The following is a 26,556-nucleotide window of genomic DNA, read 5'->3' as shown; positions in this document are numbered from 1 at the left end:
ACCCACTCCAGTATTCTTGCCTGGAGAATTCCATGGACTGAGAAGGAAATGACAACCCACTCCAGTGTTCTTGCCTGGAGAATCCCAGGGATGGAGGAGCCTGGTGGGCTGCCGTCTATGGGGTCGCACAGAGGCGGACACAACTGAAGTGACTTAGCAGCAGCAGAGGAGCCTGGAGGGTTAGTAGCCCATGGGGTCACAAAGAGTTGGACATAACTGAGTACACACACAGACAGACCTTGTGTTAAGTGTTCTTATCACAAAAAGTTTTAAAGACCCAAGTTCCTGACTATAGCTTATAAGGCATGTGCTGTTCTTCCTACCTGAAACACTTTACCTGACTCTTGAGGAATATCTACTCATTCTTCCAGTCCTAGTTTAAACGTTGCTTCCTTGAGGAAGCCTTCCATTGCCTATCCCTTAATCTGGGTTGAGTTTGCTGCTCTTTACTCCCATAATATCCTGCTCTTCCTCTGCCATAGTGCATATCATGCTGTATTGCCATTGCCTGGTTACTAGACTGTGAGCTCCTTGAGGGCAGGACCATGCCTTGCTTTGCGCTGTATCTCTCCTCTGTGCATAGCATGGGATCTGGAACAGTGCATTTAAGTAACAATACGGTGGACCAATTGGGGTAACAGACTGTGCTTTTCCTGCACTACAGATGGGAAAGTTATATCCACCCTGGTCAAGACCTTGGAAGCAGATACAACTATGAAGAAATAAATTACAGTGTCTTAACAATTTTCTTTTTAAAAATTCTGTAGTTACACAATTACTATGGTTAAATACCAAGAACAATCTCTGCTCTTAGAGAAATCCTTGGTGAGAGAAACCCCTCATTCAACAAATACTCTCTGAGTGTGTGCTTTCAGCCAGGCACTGGGCTGGATGCCAGACATCTGCTGGTGGATAGGAAGTTACATACACAGGAATTATGGAGCTTATATTCCAGCATGGGTGATGGTCATTTAGTATATAATAACGAAATAAGTTACTTAATTGGTACTGTGAACACCAGAGAAAGTGGGGCAGGGAAGGGAAACGTGCAGATAGAATTGCAAAGCAGAAGTCCTGTGCTAACAAGACATTGTGCCTTTCAGGAACCCAGGGGAGTCTGGTGTGGCTGGAGCACAGAGTGGGGTGGAGAGAGAAGTGCCCTGAGTTGAGGCTATAGAGACAGGCAGGAGCCAGGGCAGACTGAACCCTTTATCTTCTCCATGCCCTCTACAATCCTGGAAATTATCTCCAGTGGCTTCACTTTTAGGCTACAAGCATCATATTTATTCCTTCTTGAACTGTGAGCCTGGCATGCTCCTCACTTGGGCCAACTTTTCTTTCCCCACTACTGACTTCTTATTCATTCTTCAGTGCCAAGTTCAGGCCCTTCCTCCACCACAAAGAAGAAGAACTCAAAACCTAACCACCAATATGGAGCCCCAAATGGCATAGATAAGATCAGAAATTGTAAACAGTTCGGCTTAAATGGGACGAAAGATGCCTCTCTATGGAGAGCAGGTCAGACTATGGCAGATCTTGGTATTTCTAAGTGACTTAAAAGGGAGACAATATCGTGGACAGTTAATACACACTTTGAAGCAAGTCAGACCTGATTCAAGTTTGGGCTCCCTACTTCATTAACTGTGTGACCTAGAGAAAGTTCCCTCACCTCTGTGTATCTTGGTTGTTTGTTTCTAATGTAAGGGTAATTATACCTTCCTCATAGGTACAGAGTTCTTACAGATTGACAGTGTTATTAAGGATTTAAATAGATAATGCATGCACAGCACTTATCGGGGTGTCATGCGCAATAAGGTTAGACAAATGTTATCATTATTACTGCTGTCACATCATACCTTACTTCCTCATTCATCCTTCGCTAAGCTGTAAGCTCATTAAATAAGATAACACGTAAATTCTAGAACAATGTATATCTCATGATAAATACTCACTAACTACAAGTTCTCCCTTTTCTCCCAGTCTTTTTTATAAATGAGGACCAGCTCTCAATTCTTCTGTAGGTACCTAGTCAGCCTTCAATAAACATTTGTTGAATATTGAATGGGCTTCCCTTGTGGTTCAGCTGGTGAAGAATCTGCCTGCAATGTGGGAGACCTGGGTTCGAGCCCCAGGTCGGGATGATTCCCCTGGAAAAGGAAATGGCAATCCACTCCAGTACTCCTGCCTGGAGAATTCCATGGACAGAGGAGCAGGACAGGCTGCAGTCCATGGGATGTTGAATAACTATTGTTCTCCCCTGCAACTATCTAGCACTGTGATGTACATCATGGAGGATTATTGATATTCATTACTAGAGAATCTTTGCATATTTATTTTTTGAAATTACAATATGACTAGGAAGAAAATCTGGGACCAAAATTATATAAAATATATAAAAGAGAAGAAAGATCTTACTGATTGGAGAAAAGACTTAAATGACCACTATTTGTCTTCTCTCATTCAACTATTAAGAAAATACCAACAGGATTATAGGGAAATGTATCTGATTTAACTTCAATAGCCTCCTGGGGAGGGTGAACCAAGGAAGTCTAATAACCTAGTGCTGTTGTGATGTGAGGGAAACTGAGGCAGTCATGGGATTACCACATCTTTTAAGTATTTCATTTTCCAAGGAGAAATAACTTTTCTTGAGCCTTTAAAAGTATCTCAGATCTCCTTCACTCACGGGATTTCCCTTGAGAGAGGTGACCTGGCAAAGGGAAAATCTTTAAAGCATTCACCTTTCAGATTCTGATGGATCCCTTAATCCAGTCTGAGTGGACACACTGAAATCCTTGAAAAGTGAGATTGGCACAACAGAGATGCTGAAGGCCTTTATCCAAGATTAGATTGACTTAAATGTCAAACTCCCATGATGCAGTAGATCAGAATTTAATTATCCCAACTTAATTGTTCATATGGCTTTCTAGGAATGCCGCTATCTCAGAGTAAAGCCTATTTGTATTATCACTTAATTTTAATTGACATTTACAGAAAATGAATAATTTGGTGTCACATGAATAAACTGTTGTTTGCTATTTTTCCTATAATGAAGTGGCAGTAGCTAACCTAGGTAACATGATACAATATACAGTCTCTACAATAATTCACATGGTTTATGTCAGTGACTTGCAAATACTGCTCCACTAAGCTTCATTGATCTGTACATGCGCATGCTCAGTCATGTCTGACTCTTCGTGACCCTATGGACTGTAGCTTGTCAGGATCCTCTGTCCATGGAATTTTTTCAGGCTTGAATACTGGAGTGGGTTGCCATTTCCTACTTCAGGGGATCTTCCTGACCCAGGGATCGAACCCTCATCTCCTGCATTGGCAGGCCTATTTGTTACAACTATGCCACCTGGGAAGCTTGTTTCCTTGGTCTGCCCAAAGTAACTGTGATCATGGTGAATTCAACTTACAGGGCCAGCTTCAGCCCACTCACTGGGAGCTCTTCATGGTCCTGGTATCTGTAACTGTATCCACAGCATCTACTGACTTTGAGTTCTATGGTGTGGATTCCTTTGGCTTCTGCTTTAGGTTATTCATCCTCTGTGTGGCATGCCACCATCATGCACCTGTTTTTGTTCTTCTTACTGGGGACCTTAGCGACGCTGTTGGACTTTCATGAGTGCCGTATACAGACATAAAACATTACAGAATGACTGCCATGCACCAAGTCCTTGTGCTGGAAATAGAGATGGGTGGAAATTGGGATCTGCTCTTAGGGAGCTTACATTCTAGCTGAGGAAACAAGAGGAATTGTAGAAGATAATGTCCTAAGAAGTAACAGAAATATGTGAAAAATACCTCAGAGTTCTGAGATAAGAACCACATAGCAGGTGGGGTGGAGGAGATCAGGAGAGAATTTCCTGAGAAAGTGGTATTTGAGCCGAGCTGTGGAGAATGAGTTCACTAGACAGAGAAGGGGTGGGGCGCACTCTCCAGGCAAAGGGACAGCACGGTGAAAACTCAGAGAGGGTCCAGGAATGTCAAATGAAACAGAGCATAGGAGAAGACAGAATATAGGAGAGAGACAGAGATTAAAGAGAGAGGAGAAGGGGAGAGAGGGAGAGGAAAAGAGGAAGAAAGGAAAGGAGTGCGGAGGAAGACCCAAGCATACACATACACACAGAGAAACAGATACAGACAAAGATAGGAAGGGAGGGGCCAGATTTTAAAAGGCTTTGAAGGCCACATTAATAGGCTTAGGCTTTATCCTACAGAGTTGGGGGAGAATTAACAGAGTCTGATCAAGGTGGTTAAAGGGCTGTATCTGAGTGTGCAGAGCAAACTCTAGGGAGAAAACCCGCAAGCAAGGAGAACTTATTACTGGAGGCTTGTCTCTGGGCACATCTGACCTCATGACTGACAAAGCCCTGTGTGTGAGTTCCCCGAGTTCTGAACCTCCACAGGAACACAGCACTGTGCTGACTTGGCTGAGTCAGAACAATCGCTATCAGACATAAAGGAAGAGAACGGATTATACACTTGAAATATGGGTGGTATTCATCAGTTCCTCCTCCCTCATAATTGCCTAGAAGCTAGTCTGGAACTGTCTGGTCTTCTCTTTGAATTAATGCAACAATATACTGCCAACTGCTTCTGTACCAGGTTGTCCATTGCAGTCAGATTAAGGATTTCAAAGGAAAGCTTTTGGTCCATAATTCTTCTGGTTATAAACTTTCTGATTCATCTTTTATTTCCTACTTAATATTCAGTCATTTGCCTGGTTTTCAAAACAGTTTATAATTTAATACTACTTTTCTATTTCCTTTTGTATGCCTTTGCATCAGGCTTTCTTCATCAGACTGATGATTTTCTATCTTTGTATTTATGCCCGTACTGTTAAATTTTCTCATGTGTATACTTATAAAAGTGTATCGACAAATGCAAGTCATAGGTACTGTTTATTTAAATGTTTATTCATTTACTTCCTCTCTCTCTCAACATTATCCATTAAGGCTACATGGTGGGTGCTGGAGTTACAGTGGTCATCAAGACAAAGAGGCCCTGAACCTCACGGAGCTCAGAATTGGCCTAGAGCTTTGTTACTCAAAATGTAGTCCTTGGACCAGCAGCGTTGGCTTCATCTGGCAGTTTGTTAGAAATGCAAAGTCTTAGGCGCCACCCAAGGTGATGGTAGTGGTAAAGAACCCACCTGCCGATGCAGGCATTGCAGGAGACACAGGTTTGATCCCTGTGTCAGGAAGATCCCCTGGTGGAGGGCATGGCAACCCCCTCCAGTATTCTTGTCTGCAGAATCCCATGGACAGAGGAGCCTAGAGGGCTACAGTCCATGGGGTCACAAAGAGTCAGACACAACTGAAGTGACCGAGCAAGCTTGTAAACCCCAGACCTACTGAATTTAAACCTCATTTTAACAAGATCCATAGTTAATTTTTTTAAAGTGTTTTTTTTTTTTTTTTTTTAGGATGTGGACCATTCTTAAATTCTTCATTGAATTTGTTACATCATTGCTTCTGTTTTATGTTTTGGTTCCTTGGCCATGGAGTATGTGGTATCCTAGCTGCCTGACAAGGGACCAAAACCTGCTCTCCTTGCATTGAAAAGTGAAGTCTTAACCACTGGACCACCAGGGAAGTCCCCTAGATAATTTTTATGCACAAAAGAATTTCAAGAAGCAATGCTCTAAGAGACAGGAGTTGAAAAGACAACTGTAACGATAGTGTACGGATGGCTGTGATGCTGGAGGGACAGGGATACGAGCTCTAACACCATGTTGTTGAATGGTCAATTATGTAATAAGCATGTTTAAGTAATGGTGTGTGTCTGTGTATGTATGTATATAGAGACCACATGTTATTCTCCTTGAGAACCTCCTACTCACCTAGCCCTGTCCTGAGTCCACTGTGGGTGACTAGTGCACACTTTTGCTAACACTGATTGATTGAATTGCTTACAGAAGCACGAAGACCAATTTTAGGATTTTTGAGGTTTCAGCAAATGATGGAGTTGTTCGATTTTTGCCAGTACAGTTTTGATTTATAAAGTATGGAGGTTTTGTTTGGCCACAGCAGAAAATGAATGTTGTTTATCCTTTTCAAAGCCACAGCATTTCACCATGGTTGACATAAACAGGGCGGAGAATTCACAAGATGCAATGGAATCAAATTTTGCACAGGACAGTTTTTGGTCTGCGGCTCAAGGCTATGGATGAGTTTGCTCTTTCTGTGAGTTATTTGTATTTTTATTATGTATGGAGAGATGGGTGATTCATAGCTAGGTCAATACTCCTCATTTAACTGCACAGCACATCCATTACTTAGTAATACCCTTAGATTCAACTGACACAAAACTTAATACCTGAAAAAAAATTCACATTTTTTGTGTTTTCATCTCTCTTATGGTGTGTGCAGCCCTGTTTTCTCCTCATATTGAGTTGTGACTAAGGGTTAGTAAAAGCAACCATGTTTTGAGTGCACAAGAAATTCCTATCTGTTCCTCACTAGCTTCTGCTTCATGTACCTACTTCTTTTACATTAATTGACATGAAAGAGGATTCATCCTTCTCTCTGGGAGAGTTTTACATGCTCCATGTTTGGATCCCTTATCCGCTCATGATTGTCCTGCGCTTTAACCATCACATTTAGGTTTTCAAGCACTGACGGAGTCTCACCTATTGATTTGTTCTAGTGCTTTGAGAAGTCCCCCAGTCACTGGTGCTTCAACAGAATATTCCATCTTACAGTTAGAAAAAGACCACAGACATGGTATCATAACAGATTCTCTTCTACACCATATTCTAGCGCCCAGCGGAATTATCCAACCTCTATTTCAGCACCGTGAGCAAGCTTCTCCAGACATCTGCATCATCCTAGGTATCAACACATTATAAAGCTCTAGTAATTAAGATAGGGTGAAGTAGGGGTAAGAAAAGACTAGTATATCAACAGAAGAGAATCAAGAGTCCAGAAACATACCTATGTGCACCTGGTGATTTGAGAAAGGGGGATGCAGTGGGGAATAGGAGGGACTTCTCAACAAATCATGCTTGTTCAATAGGATATACACATGCAAGGAAAAAAAAATGATCTTGCTCATATCTATAGAACACATAGATCCAAATGGTAACATTTCAGAAGAAATCATAGAAGAATATCTTCAGGACTTTGAGGTAGGCAAAGACTTCTTATACAAGATGTGTGGAATGCTAGCTATACAGGAAAAACCCTGCTGAGTGGATGACATTAAAATTATGTGTTTCTGTTCTTCATACAACACTGTCAAGATAGTGAAAAGACAAGCCACAGAATAGAAGATACTGATATAATAGACATCTGAAAAATGACCTGTGTCAAAGTTATATAAATAATGCTTGCTGAACAATAAGAAAAAGACAACAGAAAAATGGAAAAGAAATTTACAAAGGTAATTCTTAAAAGAGGCTCTACACGTGGCTGATAAACATGGAAAAGGTACCTAATTCGCATCAGGTAGATGCAAATTAAAATGGTAATGTCCATGTACAACTGAGTAAAAATGTGTGTATTATGATACATTCACCTGCTAAAATAAAAAAGGGAGATGTGGAGCAACTGGAACTCATATACATTATTGATAGGAGTATAGGTTTGTTTTCAGAAAATAGTTTGGCAGAATCTATGATAGGAAATTATAAATAATGTGGCCTAAGAAGTCCTTTCCTGGGTATATATGCAACAGATATTCAAAAGTGTTCTCGTTAGTTATCTATCTTATATCTGTTTTATTCATCAGATCAGATCAGATCAGATCAGTCGCTCAGTCGTATCCGACTCTTTGTGACCCCATTAATTGCAGCACGCCAGGCCTCCCCGTCCAACACCAACTCCCGGAGTTCACTCAGACTCATGTCCATCGAGTCAGTGGTGCCATCCAGCCACCTCATCCTCTGTCGTCCCCTTCTCCTCCTGCCCCCAATCCCTCCCAGCATCAGAGCCTTTTCCAATGAGTCAACTCTTTGCATGAGGTAGCCAAAGTACTGGAGCTTCAGCTTTAGCATCATTCCTTCCAAAGAAATCCCAGGGCTGATCTCCTTCAGAATGGACTGGTTGGATGTCCTTGCAGTCCAAGGGACTCTCAAGAGTCTTCTCCAACACCACAGTTCAAAAGCATCAATTCTTCGGCGCTCAGCCTTCTTCACAGTCCAGCTCTCACAAGTGGTGTACATATGTCAATCCCAATCTCCCTGAAAGTATTTAATTTCTTGAATTCCGATTACACAGGTGTTTTCACTTGATGAAAATTAACTGAGCAGTATATTTGTGATTGATGCACTTATATGTGTGTTATACTTCAATGAAAATGAAAAACTAAATCAGTTGTATGTCAAACAGGGAGGATATGAGGAAAGCCAGATTTTAATTAACATCTTCCTTTGCTCAGCATGGCATATTAAGTTTAAGAGGGAAGAGTTCATTGACTTAAAAGGGAGTTGAAGTTAAAAAAATAAACTAGGAATCTTCTCTATATAAGTAGGAAAATTCCTTTTCTATCTTTGAGTTTTGGTGTAGAAGATATGGTGAAATGTAAGAACACTGGCTTTGTGGGGCATCCTGATAGATGGACTTATGGTTTAATAACACACGTACCCTTTCTTCTCCAGCCAGATGGATGGATGAAGACTGACCTGCCAGCATGCATCTGTCCCTTTGGGTCACCTGTGGATGGCACTTAGTGCTCAAGATATACCTGAGCTTTGTAAGTTCACATTGTAAGTAACACATTGCTGCTTGTGTGTTAGTGTTATCTCCCCAGTTAGACTGTGAACATCCTATAAACCAAGACCTGGCATTTCTTATTTCTGTGCATTCTCCACCATAAGAAGGAGACAATGGACCACAGAGGCTCAGTAAGCATGTTCCATTGTATTTGGCTGGCCAAAAAGTTCATTTGGGTTTTCCTAATACCATACAGAAAAACCTGAATGAGCTTTTCGGCCAACCCAATAGAATGTCAGATCATTGCGTCTGTGAAATCTGAGGTCTAAGAAGGTAAGTCATTTGCCAAAAGCCACTTGGCATCGTTATGTCTTCTAAGTTCCATCCTTGTCTAGCCAAGATCCCTACACGGTCTTGGTGAGAAGAAACAAACCATGCTCCTTCTGTTCTGTTCCCTTGGCCCTTCCTTACTTCTTAGTGCAGAGATGCAAAAGTACAGTAACTCAGTTTTGTGAATTCTGATTGTTCTGCTTGCTGATTCATAGAGCAAATACTGCCTAAATGTGGGGCCCTTTGGCTTTAGGGAGGAGGAACCATCTGTGTAGTCTTAAAAAAGTCAAAGACAATAAGTGACCTGTCTCAATTCAGTGTTCAGATCTGCAAAATGAGAACACATCAAGCTTTTGTGCACCTTCTGTGCCTTTTCATTTAACTCCAGGGGCAATGATGAAATTCAAATCCTTATAGATCCCGAAAGGTGTTGAAATCTAATCTCAGTCTTTTGAAAAATTACTTATTGTTTGCTAAGGGTCACTTGAGTTCTTTTCAACAAGAATGCTTCATCCAAGCACAGATTATTAACATTGGTTTTCCAAAGTATAAAAATAAGGTAATTAGATAAGAAACAACCTGACTTTTGAGGCTCTATTCTGTAGATTCATTAGGGATCTAATCTATAGATTCATTAACTTAAACACTAGCATCTCTTATAGACACAAACAATTAATAAGCACAGACGACACGTTAATAAGCACTATCCAGAAGTGTCATATATGTGTGTGTGTACCTCTACTTGTGGGGAGGTGAGAGTGAGAGATGGGGGGAGAGGGAAGGAGGAAGGGAGGGAGGGAGGTATGAATGTGAATGACTGTGTCTTTTACTGAGCACTTATCACATGTCAGGCACTGTACTAAGTGTTTTAAATTCCCTATTTTCATTATTCTTCATAATGATTCCAAAAGTATTATCTTTACTTTATGTGTAAGGTGTAGCTGGTTGCTTTTTCCAAATACCACCACTGCAACCTCTCCCATTCCATGTGTTCTTCTTACAATGTGATTTTTGACCCTTGTCCTACCGAAAGGTGGAATCTTTGTTCCTTCCTTTCTGATATGTCTGGGCTGGTGACTCTGGCAGAAGTCACCCCCTGTGACTTCTCAGGGTAGGTCATGAGACGTGCTACAGCTTTTGCCTGCCTCCTCTTGGTTGCTTGTTCTTGGGACCTGGCCATCATGCCGTGAGGAACCCCAGCAGAGCATGGAGAGGGAATGTGTAGGTAGGTGGTGAGAACAGCAGCCTCCACTGCCAGCCATGTGAGTGAGTGGGCCTGCAGGTAATTCCAGCCCCACTGCCAAGTGACCGACAGCCTTGTAGTTTCTCTATCCCAGGTCCCAGGCATCTGTAAGCAAAACAAGCCATCCCACTGTGCCCATATCCAAGTTTCCTGACCCAGGGAATCTATGAGCAGAATAAAAAGGCTGCTGTTTTATGCCAGAAATTCAGGGTGGCTTGTTATATAGTAACAGAGGTCCTGAGTTGCAAAGCTAGTTGCCCAGGATCACACAGCAAATTAGTGTAAGAAGCAGAATTAAGCCTAGGTCTCACTCCAGAGCTCATGAGGTTCTTAATTACTCTCTTGAAAAAAACCTTGCATATTTGCAAGTCCTGCAAAACCAGTGTCTGTCATTCTGGGATACAGAGGAAACCATCATAATGCTGACTGCTAAGAAACAAAACCAGGTACCTGGGAGATCTGGAGGGGACTGGTGGGCAGTGTGGTCTGGCAGGAAGAGTCACTGCCCTGGTGATGAGTTTTGCCAGGGAAGCAGGCAGGAGCTTGGATGCAGTTCCTGAGGCTTGAGCTATGGAATAGCCCTGGGATGGAGTGAGCATCCTCGAGTCATAACTGCACCTGGCAGCCTTCCCTCTTCGTGGAAACAGCCTACAGACTTCCCTCTGGCCAGTGCTGGGCCAGGAGTGCATAAAAAACTGCATGTCAGCAAGGCTCTGAAAGCTCTTAGCAGAGAATAAATGATTGGTGGGAGGCCAGGGACAAAGCTGAAAGAAAGGAAAGTGGTAGCACAAAAGAAGGGAAAGAAAATGAAAAATTTTTGAACTCCTGGTGTATGCCAGATATTAGACAACATGCTTAGCTTCTCTTTGTTTGTATATTCTTATAAGATCCTATGATATTCGTATTAATAGCCTCTTTTTAAAATTAAAAAAAAATTTTAATTGAAGTATAATTTACTTACAATGTGTTAATTACTGCTGTACAGCAAAGTGATTCAGTTATACACACATATATGCACATATATGTGTGTATATATATAGACATATATATACATGTTATTTTTGTTATATTCTTTTCCATGATGGTTTATCATAGGATATTGAACATAGTTCTCCGTGCTATACAGTAGGACCTTGTTGTTTATCCATCTCCATATCAAAGCTTACATCTGCTAATCCCAACTTCTCACTCCATCCCTTTCCCAACTGCTCCCCATGGCAACCACAAGTCTGCTCTCTATGTCCGTGATTCTGTTTCATAGATTCATTTGTATGATATTTTAGATTCCACATGTAAGTGACATCATATGCTATTTTTCTTTCTCTTTTTAACTTACTTCACTTAGTATGATAATCTCTAGTTGCATTTATCTTGCTGCAAGTGGCACTATTTCATTCCTTTTTATGGTTGGGTAATATTTCATTATATGTATGTACCACATCTTCTTTATTTAATGGCCTCTTTTTTTTAAAGAGGAAACAGACTTGGCAGTTAAGTTACTGGCTCAAGTCTTACTAGCTAATAGCTAGTGAACTACTATTAGATCATGGCTCAGTGTAAAGGGTCTGTGTGCAAAGCAGGAGATGTGTGTTCCATCCCTGAGTTGAGAAGATCCCCTGGAGAAGGAAATGGCAACCCACTCTAGTATTCTTGCCTGGGAAATCCCATGGACAGAGAAGCCTGAGGGGCTACAGTCCATGGGGTCACAAAAGAGCTGGACGTGACTTAGCGACTAAATAACAGCAACAGAGATCAAAACCCAGGTCTGAGTAGTAAACAGGACACTTGGGCTCGAAACACAGTCCTCTTCTCGGCTTTGCTTGGGCTCTCCTGCCATAAACCATATCTTAGCTGAGGCTCCTTCTAGAAGTCCACCTTTATCCCTTGGGACCAGTCCAAGTCCCTCTTTTTCTTCAAAGCAAACCCAGTCTATTTTGGGCCTCAATGATCTTTCTTTTCTGTTGACTATAAATCCTGCACTTGGAAATTATTCAGATGAACATTTTGCTTTATTATCTATCTTTTTTCCTTGTGTATCTTGATTTTTGCAAAGTCTGAAATCTGTACTCTGGTTTCTTCCTTTTTCACACCAGCCATAATGCCTACCACTGTGCCTAAGGCAAAGTTGATATCCTAATGGTCCTCAACTAAAACATTTGATTGATTAATCCTCACTTGAATCTGTCGGAATACATACCTACTGTAACCAGAAACAAAGCAAGATAAACTCCCTCTTCATTCTCTCTCCCCATTCTCAGAGTGGGTACCTCCACAGAGAACAGGGCATGAAAGGGGAGATGGATACCAGCTGAGTACCCAGCCAGACTTGCACAGAAGGGAAGGCATCTTTCTGCCTGACAGCCTCTTCTGTCTGCTGCCCGGGAGATAATTACCTGGCAGCAGCAGTGGCGGGGACTTCTTGAGAGCCAAGATCCTCTGATTCAGAAATTAGATCCTCACTGACATGGTTTCGTCCACAGTGGACCAAGACTTAACACCAATCAGTAAAGGTGCTCCATGGGGAGTAGGGAGTTATTTCCTGCAGCAACTGAAGAACTGGCCCAACACTGCCCACTTTAGACTCTCTGTTTCTTGGGTGACACTCTAATGACTATACAACAGCTTATCAGGCCCCCAAAGTCATGGTATTGAATGCGTCATTGAATCTTGTGAGCTCTGAACCCTTGGCTAATGAGTCCCTAGGGATGAGCGTGATTGACAGGTCCCCCGGCTCAACACATGCCCGCTTCAGTGCTTCTGCTCACAGTGATTCCCCCACCAGAGACTTCTGTCTTCATTTCTCTCTGCTTTTGTGGAAAATCTTAGCTCATTTTCAAGGCACAGTCCAGAGCTTCCCAGAGGTCTCTTTGTACTACAACCCACACTAATATTTCATTTCTCAGAAGAAAATCTAGCATGAGCTCTACATATCACAGAGTTGAGTCCTCAGAGACACATTCCCCTAGTTCCCTGTGTTCCAAAGAGGCAGCAGGATGCAGTGAAAAGAGCCTACAATTTGGGACCAGTGGGACCAGAGCCCGTTATTCCCCTGCTATGCAATCCTGAAGATCCTTGCAGAGTAGCACAGGCATCCTTGTTCATCCACCCTAATAGCTGCCCTGTCCGCCCCTGGATGGTGAACCATCACTGTCTTCAGCTGATGGGCAGCAGGCTACTTCCAGCTGTGAGAGGAGATTGATTCAAGATGGCAGATCAGAAGGATGTGTGCTCACCTTCTGTGAGAGCACCAAAATTGCAACTAGCTGCTGAGCAACCATTGGCAGGAGACACTGGAACCCACTAGAGAAATGAAAACCCTTATACATACCTCTTGCCACATGTGCACAACCGTTTCTAGAGGATAATGTGTCGCCTCCAGATGGACCATAATTTTAAGGCCATTTGTAATTCTTTTTGCCTTGTCCCTCCTCCATTCAAGTCTAAAATACTACAGGGAAAAACATGCCCTCTCCAGCTTTTGGCTCTGGGATCCACCCTATGCCCACAGTCACCTCCCAGCTGAAACCAAGAAACTCGCTCCTCCAAAGTGGCACCAGTTTTATCTTTGCTCTTGTCTGTTTCACCATCTCCCTCACCAACTGGCTGCGCTGCACACACTCTGGGTGGGGCAGAGTGCACTCCCAGGGGGTCCCCTCTTCTTCCCCAGGAGATGACTTTTAAGGAAAAAGATACTGTAAGGAATATTAATGGGAAAACTCAAAGCCAAAAAAGTCTATTTTTTAAAAGCTAGAGAACCCTACAGATGAAAAAGGATGCTTTTTATTTCCATGAAATCTGACAATCCATAGGAAGCCCTGAGGGACCATCAAAAGATTTCTGATCTTGGAAGACAATGGTGTCTCAAAAATAAATCACGAGTCTTTGAATCCAATAGACATAGGTTATAATCCCAGCTCTGCTAGAAAACTGTGAATAAGGGAGTTAATTGTCGTCTGCCTCAGTTTTCTTATCTATAAAATGGGGTCGATATCCCTGAACAGAGGTTGTCATGATAATTAGAGGTAACATCACATGACACTTAAGAGAGTGCCTGATACATAGTAGACAGGGAACTTTGTTTTCTGGATTGGTCTATTTCACTTCCTTTTCTCCAGTTGTTCCTGCTTTTCCTCACATCTGTTGAGATCCCAGGACTGACTTTCCCCACATCACACAGGTAGTGACCACCAGAAATTCTCTTGGGTTGCTTTCTCTCCATTAAGTGAAAAATGTGACATGGTCTTTAGAAGGCTACTTGTGAAAGTGCATATATTCATTCAACAAGCACGTGTTGAGTATTAAGAATGCCTAACCCCCGTGTCAGTTTCTGGATGAGTGGCAAGGATGGGTTTTCCGGTTTGTGTTTTGATAAGGAACAGAACTGGGCAACAGGAGCTGAGGATCGAAGATAGACGATGCCCTCAGAGAGGTTCAGATAGCAATAGCAACAACTATGTCAGTAGCATTTACTGTGTTCATCACCTCTGTGCAAAGGAAGAGCTTTCCACACATGATGCCATTCAATACTCAGAGAATACCCTTGAAGTCGGTGTTCTTACTATCTCCACCTCCCAGAAGAAGCAACCGAGGCACAGAGAAGTTACTTTCCTACGCTGACATGGCCAGCAAGTGGCAGAGCTAGGATTCAGCTGGAGGCAGGCCAGTTCCAGAGATCAAGCTCTGTTCCTGTGATGCATAGCTTCCTGGGAGAATTGGGGTGAGGAGGGGAGCAATGGGACTTCAGTATTTGCAAAAGAGAGCGTCATTGAGCAAGAGGGAAGAGAGAAGCTGCTCCAAATACAGGGAATGGCAAGACTATAAAGGCAGCTTGGGGCTGAGGGAATAGACTGATGCACAACCTGGCTTGGCTAGAGCCTTGTCTGGACTTGGGAATCAAAGGGACAGAAGTCTTAGATGGGGGCTGCAGACATGCCAGGCACCATCCTTCTCCTATTCTGAAGAGGGGAAAGTGAGAGAGAGAGGGGACATGACTCACCCAGTGGGCTAGTAGACTGAGCTTTTTTCTAAGATCTTTTATCACCTCCTCCAACCCTGTGGGCCCACCTCCTGTGACACAGCTGCTCCTGATTCCCTCCCTGGGAAGGGCTCCATTCTGCCCCCAGCAGCTACTGACTCCTCACTTTAAGGTCCTCTTTCTTAAGCCACCAGATTCACACGGTGACTGTCATCACGTAGGTCTCTCGTTTCTGTGTTAGTGGAACGCGCTATTTTCTGCGAGCAGCCTTGGGCTTCATTCACCTATGGTCTTGCATGAACACAATTTGGGTAGAGGCATTAATTTGCCACAGGTGGATGGTGGTCCATAAATCATACTCAAACCATGGGCGTCCCCACAGGACTCTGAGCATACATTCTCCATTAATTCAACTAATGATGCTTTCATTGTTCTCTTTTTACAACTCAGGACTTCTTTCCAGGTGAACAGTTGGGTCTGTGGATCTCAGGTGCTGCATTTCTGGAGGGGAATTAAAAAGAAACAGGGGTTCTCTCCAGGAAAATGTAGATCTCAGGAAGAGGCAGGCAAGTCTTTCTGCATATAGAGCTGTGAGGACTTTGTTTTAATGCAGTCCCATTCACAGCCTGGATTTTCCAAGGTACGTGAAAAGAAAGAAAAACACAGCAATCAGGTTTTTATCCTTGGAACCAAAAATGAGGGCTGAGAGAAAGGAGAATTCCTTTTAAAAAATTCTGCAAATATGATATTCTGAGTGTGTCTAAATGCATTAAAGGTACAGTGGTGCTTTGTACTCCTCATCATTCTTCCAGGGGTGCCCAACTGCTGGCCCACAAGCTGAATCCAGGTGAACTTTGGCTTTATCTGCAGAGCTCTCCGGGAAGTGACTGTCCAGGGCTGAGTGGGAGCGGTCCCCTTTTAGCTGACACAGCCATGCCCAGGTCAACACAGCCCCTAGCTGACCCCTGTTTTTGTGTTACTCAAAGTGTTAGTCAGTCAGTCATGTCCGACTCTTGGCGACCCAATGAACTGTAGCCCACCGGGCTCCTTCATCCATGGGATTCTCCAGGCAAGAATACTGGAGTAGGTTCCCATTTCCTCCTCCAGGGGGTCTTCCAGATCCAGAGATCTAACCTGGGTCTCCTGCACTGCACATAGACTCTCTACTGTCTGAGCCACCAGGGAAGCTTACTCTAATTATGTCTGAGTCCCTTCCCCTTCCCTGTAAGCCAGAATCTTCATCTATGGAATTGGGATGGGGGTGTTGATTACATCTTTTTTTTTTTTTTTTTTTTTTTACTGCCTGCCTCCTCTCACTGGAAGATAAGCTCTAGGAGGATGGGGGTTTTGTCTGCTTTGTTTGGTGATGTCTCTTGTAGCAACCTGAACCATGTCTGAATGTAACAGGTACTAAAGAAACATTTCAGGAGAGAAATTGTCCTAAACATCCTTTTCAGCTCGGGAAACACTTTCTGAGTGTTTTCCTATTGTGATTTTGGAGGAAAACAACAAAACAAAACAAAACACCTTTCTCCTTCAATTAAACTGTTCAAACCCTGGACATCCACGACAGTCTAGAGATGTGACTTCCCCTTTGCTGATGGCCAGAACTGCTGGCTGAGGGGCAGAAAATGGTGCTTTTCATTTGCACGTCCAGCGAAGCTTTTACCCTCCTGTCACTGCCTTCGTTTGAACACCTGTATGTGGCTTGTGCAGGCTCTGAAGGTTCTCCTCCTGTGCTTCTCCATGGTCTGTGAAACTGCTCACTATCAGAGCCTGGCTCTGGGTCTCGCCACTGGGTAGCAGAGGGTTAAAGTTGAAAAGGAAGGAGGCATGGAGCTGGAGTCCCCAGTGATGGGGAATCACTGTCCCTGCACAGATCACCCTGCCACAGCTGCAGCTCCTGTTACCCAGGGAGATGTACTCTGGTGAATCCTATAGGAGCTCCTCCAGGAGCCTGGCCTGGGGAGGAAGCAGCGTCCCTGCAAGGCCTCTGCCTTCAGTGGCCACGCCCAGGGTCTCACTCCCTTGGCAGGTAACACATGCAGGGCAGGCAGATGTTGGGCTCAGCATTTGTGGCAGTTGACTAGCATGATTTCTGGCTGAACCATGGACCTCACTTCTTACACTTCCAAACTGGCCTAACTGAACAACATCCTAGCTCAATGGCTTTCCAATTTTAATGCCAACCTGCCTTGGGGGAAGGGGAGGGCTTGTGAAATGTGTACTCCTCTCTCTAGATGCAGAATTTCCAGTTCCTCAGACTTAGGATGGGGCCTGGAAATCTGTATTTTGACAGGTATTCCAGGTGATTGTGATGCGGGAGTCCCAGCAGAAACCCTCATACCTAGTCCTAAGAGCATCAAACCCACTTCTTGCATCATCGCTGTGCTCACATCCTTCCTTACAGCACCGAGTCTGTGTCCTAAATGAGGCTTATGTTTTCTAAAGACTTGGATTAGGATTGTATGTGTGTGCTCAGTGCGCTCAGTCGTGTCTGACTCTTTGCAATCCCATGGACTGTAGCCTGCCAGGCTCCTCTGTCCATGGAATTTTCCAGGCAAGAGAACTGGAATGGGTTGCCATTTCCTACTCCAGGCAGTCTTCCCAATCTAGGGATTGAACCCACATCTCTTACATTGACAGGCAGATTCTTTACCACTAGCACGTCCTGGGAAGATGAAATATTTTATAAATTCAGGCTGCTTCCATCAACTTCCCTGAATATTTACCCCTTTTCCCCCTGCAACACTTCAGTGACACCAGTATTGGCCAGAGGAAGGGGTTTGCACGACTGTCTCTGGGAGGGAAGTGGGGAGAACAAGAGGTGGAAAGGGGAGATTCCTCATCACCCCTCTGTGCACTGTAGTCCTGGTTGCTGTAGATTTGTGTGTGAATGCGAAAGTCAGGCTGTCATTGGTTATCAGTTTAGGCTCTGTTCATTGGCTACTCTGTTCCCATGGTGAATCAGTCTCCGGGCCCTCAGCAAGCACATTAACTGGGGTTGGGGGGAAGCAGAGTGGTGATACAGGGTTCCCGGAGATCTCCAAAGTGCTACCACTCCCCTGCTTTAGAATTCTTCTTGCTGAGAGTAATTATCTTCCCTAGGTGGAAATAATTATCATACATTCTGTCACATTCTAAGATCAGGAGTAAGAGTTCTGAAAGCTGGAATCATCATTTCCCATTTTCCTCTCTTCCCCTGGGACCTTCCACACCCTTCTCCTTTTTCTTACTAGGGTCATCTGATCCCAGAAAACTGGAAGCCAATGGGGAGGGCTGTGGGAATAGAGTTGAAAGGTTCACTCTTAGTCCATTTGCAGGCGGTGGAGCCTGGGATGACACTGCAGGGCGGGCAGCAAGGCCAGAGGCATTGCCGTGGGGACCTTAGAGAAAATCCCTTCCCCCTTTGAGGCCTCAGTTTACTCCTCTGTAACATGGGGTAGATGAGTCAGATCCTTCTCTTGATCAGAGCCAGACCTAAAGGCCTCTGGAAGTGTGGTGCCATGTTTTCCAAATGCCCCCCTTCCTCTTGGAGGCACCACTGACTCTTGCTCTCCTCCCTTCAGCTATCCAATGCATCAGCCAGTGCTGTCGTTTCTAGTTTCAAGGTAGATGGCTGATCCATCTCCATGACCGTCATAATCTCCATCACTGTAATTGCCCCTAGACAGCTGTGAAAGCCTACTGCTCAGTCCCTCTGCTTCCACTCTTGACTATTTTCTGCTTTAATTCATTTTCCTCATAGCTCCCCAGAGTAGCATTATAGCATGTAAATCAATCCTTCTCTTACTTAAAACTCCCCAGGGCCTTCCTATGTATTTAGAGTAAAACTTTAAATCTATGCTATGGCCCTGAGTCTCTGTAAGATCTTGCCTCTGCCTGCTTCTCTAATAATACAGCTCTGTGTCAGCCTAGCTCCTCCTTGCCTCTCTGCGCCGTGGAGAAGCTTTCTCAGAACACCCTAAGTAAGTCCCCTTTAATTTCACTTCCTCTATTATCTGTTGCTGCAGCAGTTTCATTTTATTCATAGTGCATCACAGTTTATACATTCACAATTGTTTATTTAACATCTATGTTACCTCACTGTACTTGCCAGCTCCCTGAAGCAAAGACTCCCATACCCTCAAACACTATCATCAACATATCTTTATATCCTCAGCACCCTGTGCTGTACCTTACAGGCAATTAGTAATATCTGTTGAACAAATAAATGACCCTGGACACAAATAGGAGGAAAAGCTACAGAAATGAAAGTTGTGGGAACTGAAGATAAATTCTGCCTGGGGTGATTTTTGTCCTTTCTTTCGTACATCCCTTCTCAAAATGTTCTTATTTATGAAAAAAGAAATCTCAAATATCTATTAAACATAGGTATTTTGGGCACAAGACATAGGCCTGCAAATGCAATTCATGATGGCATTTCTATCTTACCATCAACAAAATTAAAAAAAAAATTATTTCTTGTGACCACAGCTCAACTGAGTTTTAACTTTCAATGTTAAAATAGGCTACACAAAGATAATTTCTCATATAAATATTTTAAAGGGAGGAGGGAAGAATCTTGAAAGCCAACCAGTAGCATTTCCTGGTATACATCACTGAAGGTGCTAATGATAGATTATTTTGTCTATCTGTGGAGCTGGTATAGAAAACTTTAGCTCTAGGGCATGGCAACCTACTCCAGTATTCTTGCCTGGAGAATCTTCATGGTCAGAGGAGCCTGGCGGGCTACAGTCCAGGTCACAAAGGGTCTGAGGTCACAAAGAGTCGGACATAACTGAGTGACTAAGCACAGCACAGCACAGGCACCGTGGTCCATGCTGTTGGCTCACTCATCAACATCCATTCTCACGCTTTCCATTTTAGAGGCTAAAAAACCGTGTTCTTGCCTTTCCTACCTTCAGTGCTACTAGAAGTGATCACGGGCCACTGTTCTTACTAATGAGATAGATAGAAGGCGACGTCTGCTTGGGGTGGGAAGTATATTGTCCAGCTTTTGTTTTCCTGATCCAGAGAGGCAGAACTGGCTGCAGTACTTCCTTCCCGTCTTCCTGCTTGAACCTGGACACAGCATCTGGGAGCCGCCACCTTGTGCACGGGAGTAAACACCAGGGCAGCCCCAAAATAGCTGATCCTTGTTTCACTGAGCCATGAGCTACTATCTGCCTCCACTTTCCTTTTCATCTAAGAAAGATAACTCTCCATCTGGTCACATTACTCTGGTCAGATGATTGAGCTACTTACAGACAACTAACTGTATTTGGCCACATTTCATTGTTTTTTTTTTTTTTGTTGTTGTTGTTAGTATCAGTTCAGTTCAGTTCAGTCACTGTCGTGTCCAACTCTTTGCAACCCCATGAATTGCAGCACGCCAGGCCTCCCTGTCTATCACCAACTCCCGGACTTCACCCAAACTCATGTCCATCGAGTTGGTGATGCCATCAAGCCATCTCATCCTCTGTTCTCCCCTTCTCCTTCTGCCCCAATCCCTCCCAGCATCAAAGTCTTTTCCAATGAGTCAACTCTTCGCATGAGGTGGCCAAAGTACTGGAGCTTCAGCTTTAGCATCAGTCCTTCCAAAGAACACCCAGGACTGATTCTCCTTTAGAATGGACTGGTTGGATCTCCTTGCAGTCCAAGGGACTCTCAAGAGTCTTCTCCAACACCACAGTTCAAAAGCATCAATTCTTCAGCACTCAGCTTTCTTCACAGTCCAACTTTCACATCCATACATGACCACAGGAAAAACCATAGCCTTGACTAGACGGACCTTTGTTGGCAAAGTAATATCTCTGCTTTTCAATATGCTATCTAGGTTGGTCATTAATATAAATAGTGAATAAATTAAGAAAAAAAAAACCAAAGCTACTTGTGTATGTATGCAGATATATGCAATTTAGGTGGAATTTAGTCTCCCAATTTCTAAATTTTGAGAATTTATGATACACTGTTAATAAATAGCAAGAAAAATTAATTGAAGCTGATTTGAAAGGATGTTTGAGTATAAAAAACCCCTTAAAAATATAATACCTCCTACTGTAACCCCAGGGTGTCTAGTGCTATGTATATCAGAGGCTCCTAAAGCTCCGTGGACTTGTGACGATGTTTACGTCAAATATATAAACAACAATAACAAAAGCTTCTAGTTGTCTGCTCGGCCCTGGCTTTCATCACTGTCTTAGCATCCTTGTGTTTTTGTCTGGTCCTGTTGACAAGTATGTACCTTTTCTCTTTAGCATATATTCCCATCAAATGTTGCGATGCATATTCTGACTCTTAGAGGGGTTTCTACAGGCCCCTAAGTGCTGGAGTTGGCCAAGCTAGGCCTGGTTAGCAGGAGTCCATCTCATGTGGATAAAACTCCTTATTCTGGCAGGTTGACTCCTCTCTCTGCCTGTCAGACCCTCAAAACCAAAATGACAAATCCTTCTGCCCAGTCCCTGTGAGGGGTGTCTCAGGAATCCAGGAGTGAATCACTGTGCCACGTTGTTTGTGGGTTTGCCCAGGAGACAGAGGTCCATTGGGTTTTCATTGTGAGCCATGGCACCCTTCCTTCTAGTGAAGTTTACAATACAGAAAGTTGATAAAAGAACTGAAGTAGCTTCTCGTTTATTGTGTTTCCTATGTGTTGTCTAAATAGTGTGTTACAAGTTCTATACGTATCGGTCTTTATTTGTTTTCGGGTCATAGTCGTGGCCGGAGATGGCAATGGCACCCCACTCCACTTCTCTTGCCTGGAAAATCCCATGGACAGAGGAGCCTGGTAGGCTGCAGTCCATGGGGTCGCTAGGAGTCGGACACGACTGAGTGACTTCTGTTTCACTTTTCACTTTCATGCATTGGAGAAGGAAATGGCAACCCAGTGTTCTTGCCTGGAGAATCCCAGGGATGGGGGAGCCTGGTGGGCTGCCATCTGTGGGGTCACACAGAGTCGGACATGACTGAAGCGACTTAGCAGCAGCAGCAGCATAGTCGTGGCACCTGGGATCTTCACTGCATTGTGCTGGAACTTTTATTGTGGTACATGGACTCTCTAGTTGTGGCACATGAGCTCAGTAGTTGGGGCGAGTTAGTTATTCTATGGCATGTTCCCTAACCAGGGATGGAACCCATGTCTCCTGTATTGCAAGACAGATTCTTAACCACTAGACCACCAGAGAAGTCCCTGCATCAATCCCTTTTAAACCTCACAACAATACTAGAGGTTGTTTGCCGTTTTACCAGGGAAAATACAGAATCACAGAGTGGAGTTGTTTTATTAAAAGTGAGGAGGAAGGAGGCTGGGTACTTTCCTGTTTAGTCTCATCTTCACCTCAAGGTCAGTTCCTAAGATAGCCTCATAGAACCCTCAGGAGTCCTGGAAACACAGTTTGAAAACCCTCTTCTAGCCAGAAGTCACAAACTCACATACTCTCTCAGGGGCCAGCTGAGTCGCAGTGGAGTGAAGCGGATCACTGGGGGCTGCGGTCCACGGGGATGTCATAGATCAGCTCCAGAGGGCAGCTGTCACTCAGTTTCGGAGCATCATTGGCAGTCTGTGCACATCATAGACGCATGCCTGGTAGCAGATTCAGTTTGTGGGTCACTAACTTGAGACTTCGGGAGGAATGGTGGGGAGTGTGAAAGCCTGAGGTCAGACCACATGGGTGCCTTTAGGAGGTAGGATGCCCAGCCAAGAAGGGAACATGGGAGAGAAAACAAGCCCATGGGTCTTCTCAGACACCTGCATGTTTGGATGGCCCGTGACACTGAATCATTGCTTCCCACAGTTTATCTAGTGGCCTGAGTTATTTTTAAGCAAGCCCTTCCCCTGCTGGGTTCTCTCTGCTCTTTACCATGTGTCTGCCAGCACTGGCCAGGCAGCCAGTCTCACACCTCTTCTCCCACACAACGCCCCCCTCCCCCGACTGTCTTCTTATTTAGAGAAAAACAAGATTATAATGGTGAGTGATGAGATGATCTAAATTGTACAGCAGGTGAAGTGAGTCCTGCGGGAAGCTCCTTAGGAAGATTTTATTCCATTGCCACTTAGCAATATTGGTCCTTGCTGACACTCAGATCTGAGCCAGACGGGTGGTACCAATGCCTCCGGCACATGTCTATGAGGCCTTCGTATTTATGCAGTTATGCCCCCAGAAAGTGAGAGTGTGTGCAAATCTATTCATGCAGCCAAGTGCTAAGCCATGTCTCCCTGCATGCTTTAGAAGCTTGGTAATCGATAAGGGACTGCCTAATTAAAGAGCTCATAGATATTAAGCAACTGTAAAAGGAAATACAATCAGTGCTTATTTAACAGGTAAATTGGAGGGGATTTGTGACATGAACATTCCAGAATATAGCTGAAAGAACATTACACAGAGAGATGGAAAGGGGGATCAGTAAATATGGGAACTGATTTAGATGAAAGTAAAGTGAAAGTGAAAGTTGCTCAGTTGTGTCCAACTCTTTGTGACCCCACAGACTATACAGTCCATGGAATTCTCCAGACCAGAATACTGGAGTGGGTAGCCTTTGCCTTTTCCAGGGTGGTGGTCAAATTTCTTTTTACCCATCTCCTTTACCTTTTCCCTCCCTCCCTCTTTCTCTTCTCTTCTCTCTCTCCCTCCCCTCCTCCTTTCCTTTCTTCCTCTCTCCCTTCCAAAAACCTTTCTCAAAAGAAACTGTATTCACAAGTCCAATGTGTAAAACAGATGAAAATGGAGCTACTCATGTCCAGTGTGAGGGCTGAAACCTCACTGATTTGGCCACCCCAGTATTCTCAATATGATATCAGAGGCATTTCCAAGAAACTTCATTTCCCAGCCACAAGAAACAAATTTACATCACAATTGGAACTAGACAGTTTCCAAGATCTTAGTCAGAACCGAGAAAAGAAGAACCATTTTCTCTTAAAGATGAAGACACCAAGGTCTACAAGAGTCAAGTGACTTGTCCAGAGCCACACAGAAAGTGCTAGAACCAGAGCAAGAACCCAGTCATAATTCAGTGCTCCTGCCACTCAGAAATAGTTTGGGATTGTGGTCTGAATCTTGACTCACCTAACTACCAGATGTGTAACCTTGGAAAGATATTCAGCATTTCCGTGGTTCCTCATTTGTAAAAGGAGGTATCACAAGTGTCCCCGCCTAATGCTTCTGTGAGGATTCAGTTAAATAAGACATGAAGAGGACTCAAAACCTTGCTTAGGGTGTGTGGTAGGTGCTCAAAAATGTTAGTGGTACAATACCACCCCCCATCCCTTCTCAGTACTATAACTACAGAACATTAGAGTCACAATTATGCCTGTTAATCTTGACAGAACACATCACCCAGACAACAGACAGAGCCGGTCAAGGCGTGTCCAGATCCTCTGTAGCATGGAATGGACAGTTGACAGGAAAGCGTAGTTGAGGACTAAATACAATAAAGTCTGGAAAAAATTGCCATCGCTAACTCCCCATGTATATATATGGCGTTGAGTAAAGGTGATGAGAAGAGCCGACTGACCTGGGAGAGATGTCACATCCTTGCTGCATGAAGGCTCCCAGGGAGAACCACAAGCTGTTGAATATCCCAAACTCATTGGACTGGTCGCTGGTGGTCTGGTCTCGCCCTTCCTCAAACTCTTCGCTGTGCCATTCGTAGGGGCTGAAACGGCTGACCAGGAAAAGGACGACGCTCACTCCAATGTAGGCGAACACAATGCACATCCAGATCTCATAAGCCAAAGGATCCAGGAAGGAAAAGACCCCCGGTTTGGACTTCTGTGGCTTTTTTATCATGATGGAGATCCCCAGACTCATAAACGGCTTGGAGAAATCGATCACCTCTTCCCGGACCAAGGTGATAGTTAAAGGGGCAACGGCCACATCTGCTCTCTGCAAAAAATATCGGGGAGAGAAGAAAACGTGCACTTGAGTTCATCAGCCCTCTGTTCCCTCATTTTCCTCTTCATTCTAATATTCTTTTATATATAAAGGATTTGAGAGGAAGAACCTCAGAAATCCAACTCCTCCTGTTCTCTGTGAAATATTTATGATAAATGGTTGATCAGCTCAATATCTCACAGGAGAGATTATCCTGCTCTTTGACAGTTCTAATTGTTAGGGGTGACTTCCTCACCTTATGGAAGGAAGGGGGCTGTTGGAATGTCTCTTATTTTTTTGCCTACCCAGCAATCATGCCTTCTTCCCCTTAAAGAACTACTCCTGCTCCACTGTCTGTCCTCCAGTTCAAGTGGGGCTGATAACCCTTATTATAGGTGAAGCACATCCCCCAGATCTGGCCATTAGTGTGATCCACTCCCCTGGCCACAGTGGTTCATTCAAGGATGGCAAGAAACCCGAGTCTCTTTCATGAGCATGAGCCGTTTCGTCAGGGTGAGAGATGATCCATGATGAAATAACTTGGGTGACTCTTAATTCATGGCTTATCCTGCTATCCCTAGGAACATGGTAGAAACGTGTCAAAATACTCTTTTGTTTGTCCCCAGGAACATGAACCAATCCTTCTGCTTGCCTAAACCAGTTGGAGTTGGGGTACTTTTACCTGCGACCAAGACAGTCCTGGCTAACAAGATAGATAGTGATGGCAAGTTTAACTCAATAAATATTTACTGGGCACTCATATGCAAGCCCTAGGCTGAAAAGAAAACTGATCTCTACAACTAGTAAAAGTTGGTACACACACACACACACACACACACACACACACACACACACATACACACACACACACAAAGTAGTTTCCCAAACTACAGGGTAGATTGGATACCTGCTGGATACCATGAGATACGTTTTGTATCTGAGAGATGCAAAGTGCTACAGGAGGTCAGGAAGGAATTAATTCTGTCTGGGGAGGTCAGGGACTGCATCCTCAAAGAGGTAACATATACATTGACATTGAAGAGGGAGTAGGATTTCAACAGGTTGCTCGGATACAGAATACATTCCCAGAGGAGAGAATCATGTGAGGAAGACCTGGCAGAGAGAATAAAGTAGTATCACAACTATTTTTTTTCCAGGAAGACTGCTAAGAAGAGCACAAATAATTCAGTTTTTAAAATTCATGTAGATAAACATAAAATAGTTGCAAGAAATGTTCATCTTTGGGCATATCACACCAGCCTTGCTCTTCTGTCTTTCCTATCTCTGCTTAATGGCAGGAGCACTGGCATCTATGCTCTAAAAATCCACTGTTCTCCTGGCCTGAGATTAAGCGATCCTGGAAGTCTAACGCGGTTCCATGGAGGGATGCCATGACATTCACTTTTGAAATGACAGGCATGTCTGTGCAAATCTGTTCAAGGCAGGTGGCTTTCTCTTATAATGCCACGTAACAGTCCAGATGTGAGGCTGCAGACA

At 43.8% G+C, this 26,556-nt stretch overlaps 1 protein-coding gene and 1 long non-coding RNA gene across 8 annotated transcripts in view; one reads left to right on the top strand and one right to left on the bottom strand.

Annotated features, from left to right (window-relative positions):
- The window catches only part of GRIA1 (glutamate ionotropic receptor AMPA type subunit 1), a 365,851-nt gene that overhangs the window by 65,369 nt on the left and 273,926 nt on the right, over positions 1–26,556 (bottom strand). For all 7 annotated transcript variants that reach the window (XM_055559484.1, XM_055559480.1, XM_055559490.1 and 4 more), the window contains one exon: positions 24,701–25,071. In XM_055559484.1, coding sequence (XP_055415459.1) covers positions 24,701–25,071 — 371 coding nt within the window. The remainder of the gene's footprint in view (positions 1–24,700; positions 25,072–26,556) is intronic.
- On the top strand, positions 6,096–7,674 carry LOC129636212 (uncharacterized). Its single transcript, XR_008706809.1, has 3 exons — positions 6,096–6,194; positions 6,658–6,842; positions 7,027–7,674. It is a non-coding gene; the product is annotated as an uncharacterized LOC129636212 (long non-coding RNA).

This window comes from Bubalus kerabau, chromosome 1, assembly GCF_029407905.1.
Source record: "Bubalus kerabau isolate K-KA32 ecotype Philippines breed swamp buffalo chromosome 1, PCC_UOA_SB_1v2, whole genome shotgun sequence".
In the NCBI taxonomy this organism is placed as follows: domain Eukaryota; kingdom Metazoa; phylum Chordata; class Mammalia; order Artiodactyla; family Bovidae; genus Bubalus; species Bubalus kerabau.
Note: the sequence above shows the minus strand (reverse complement) of the source record. Positions and strands in the feature narration are given on the sequence as shown.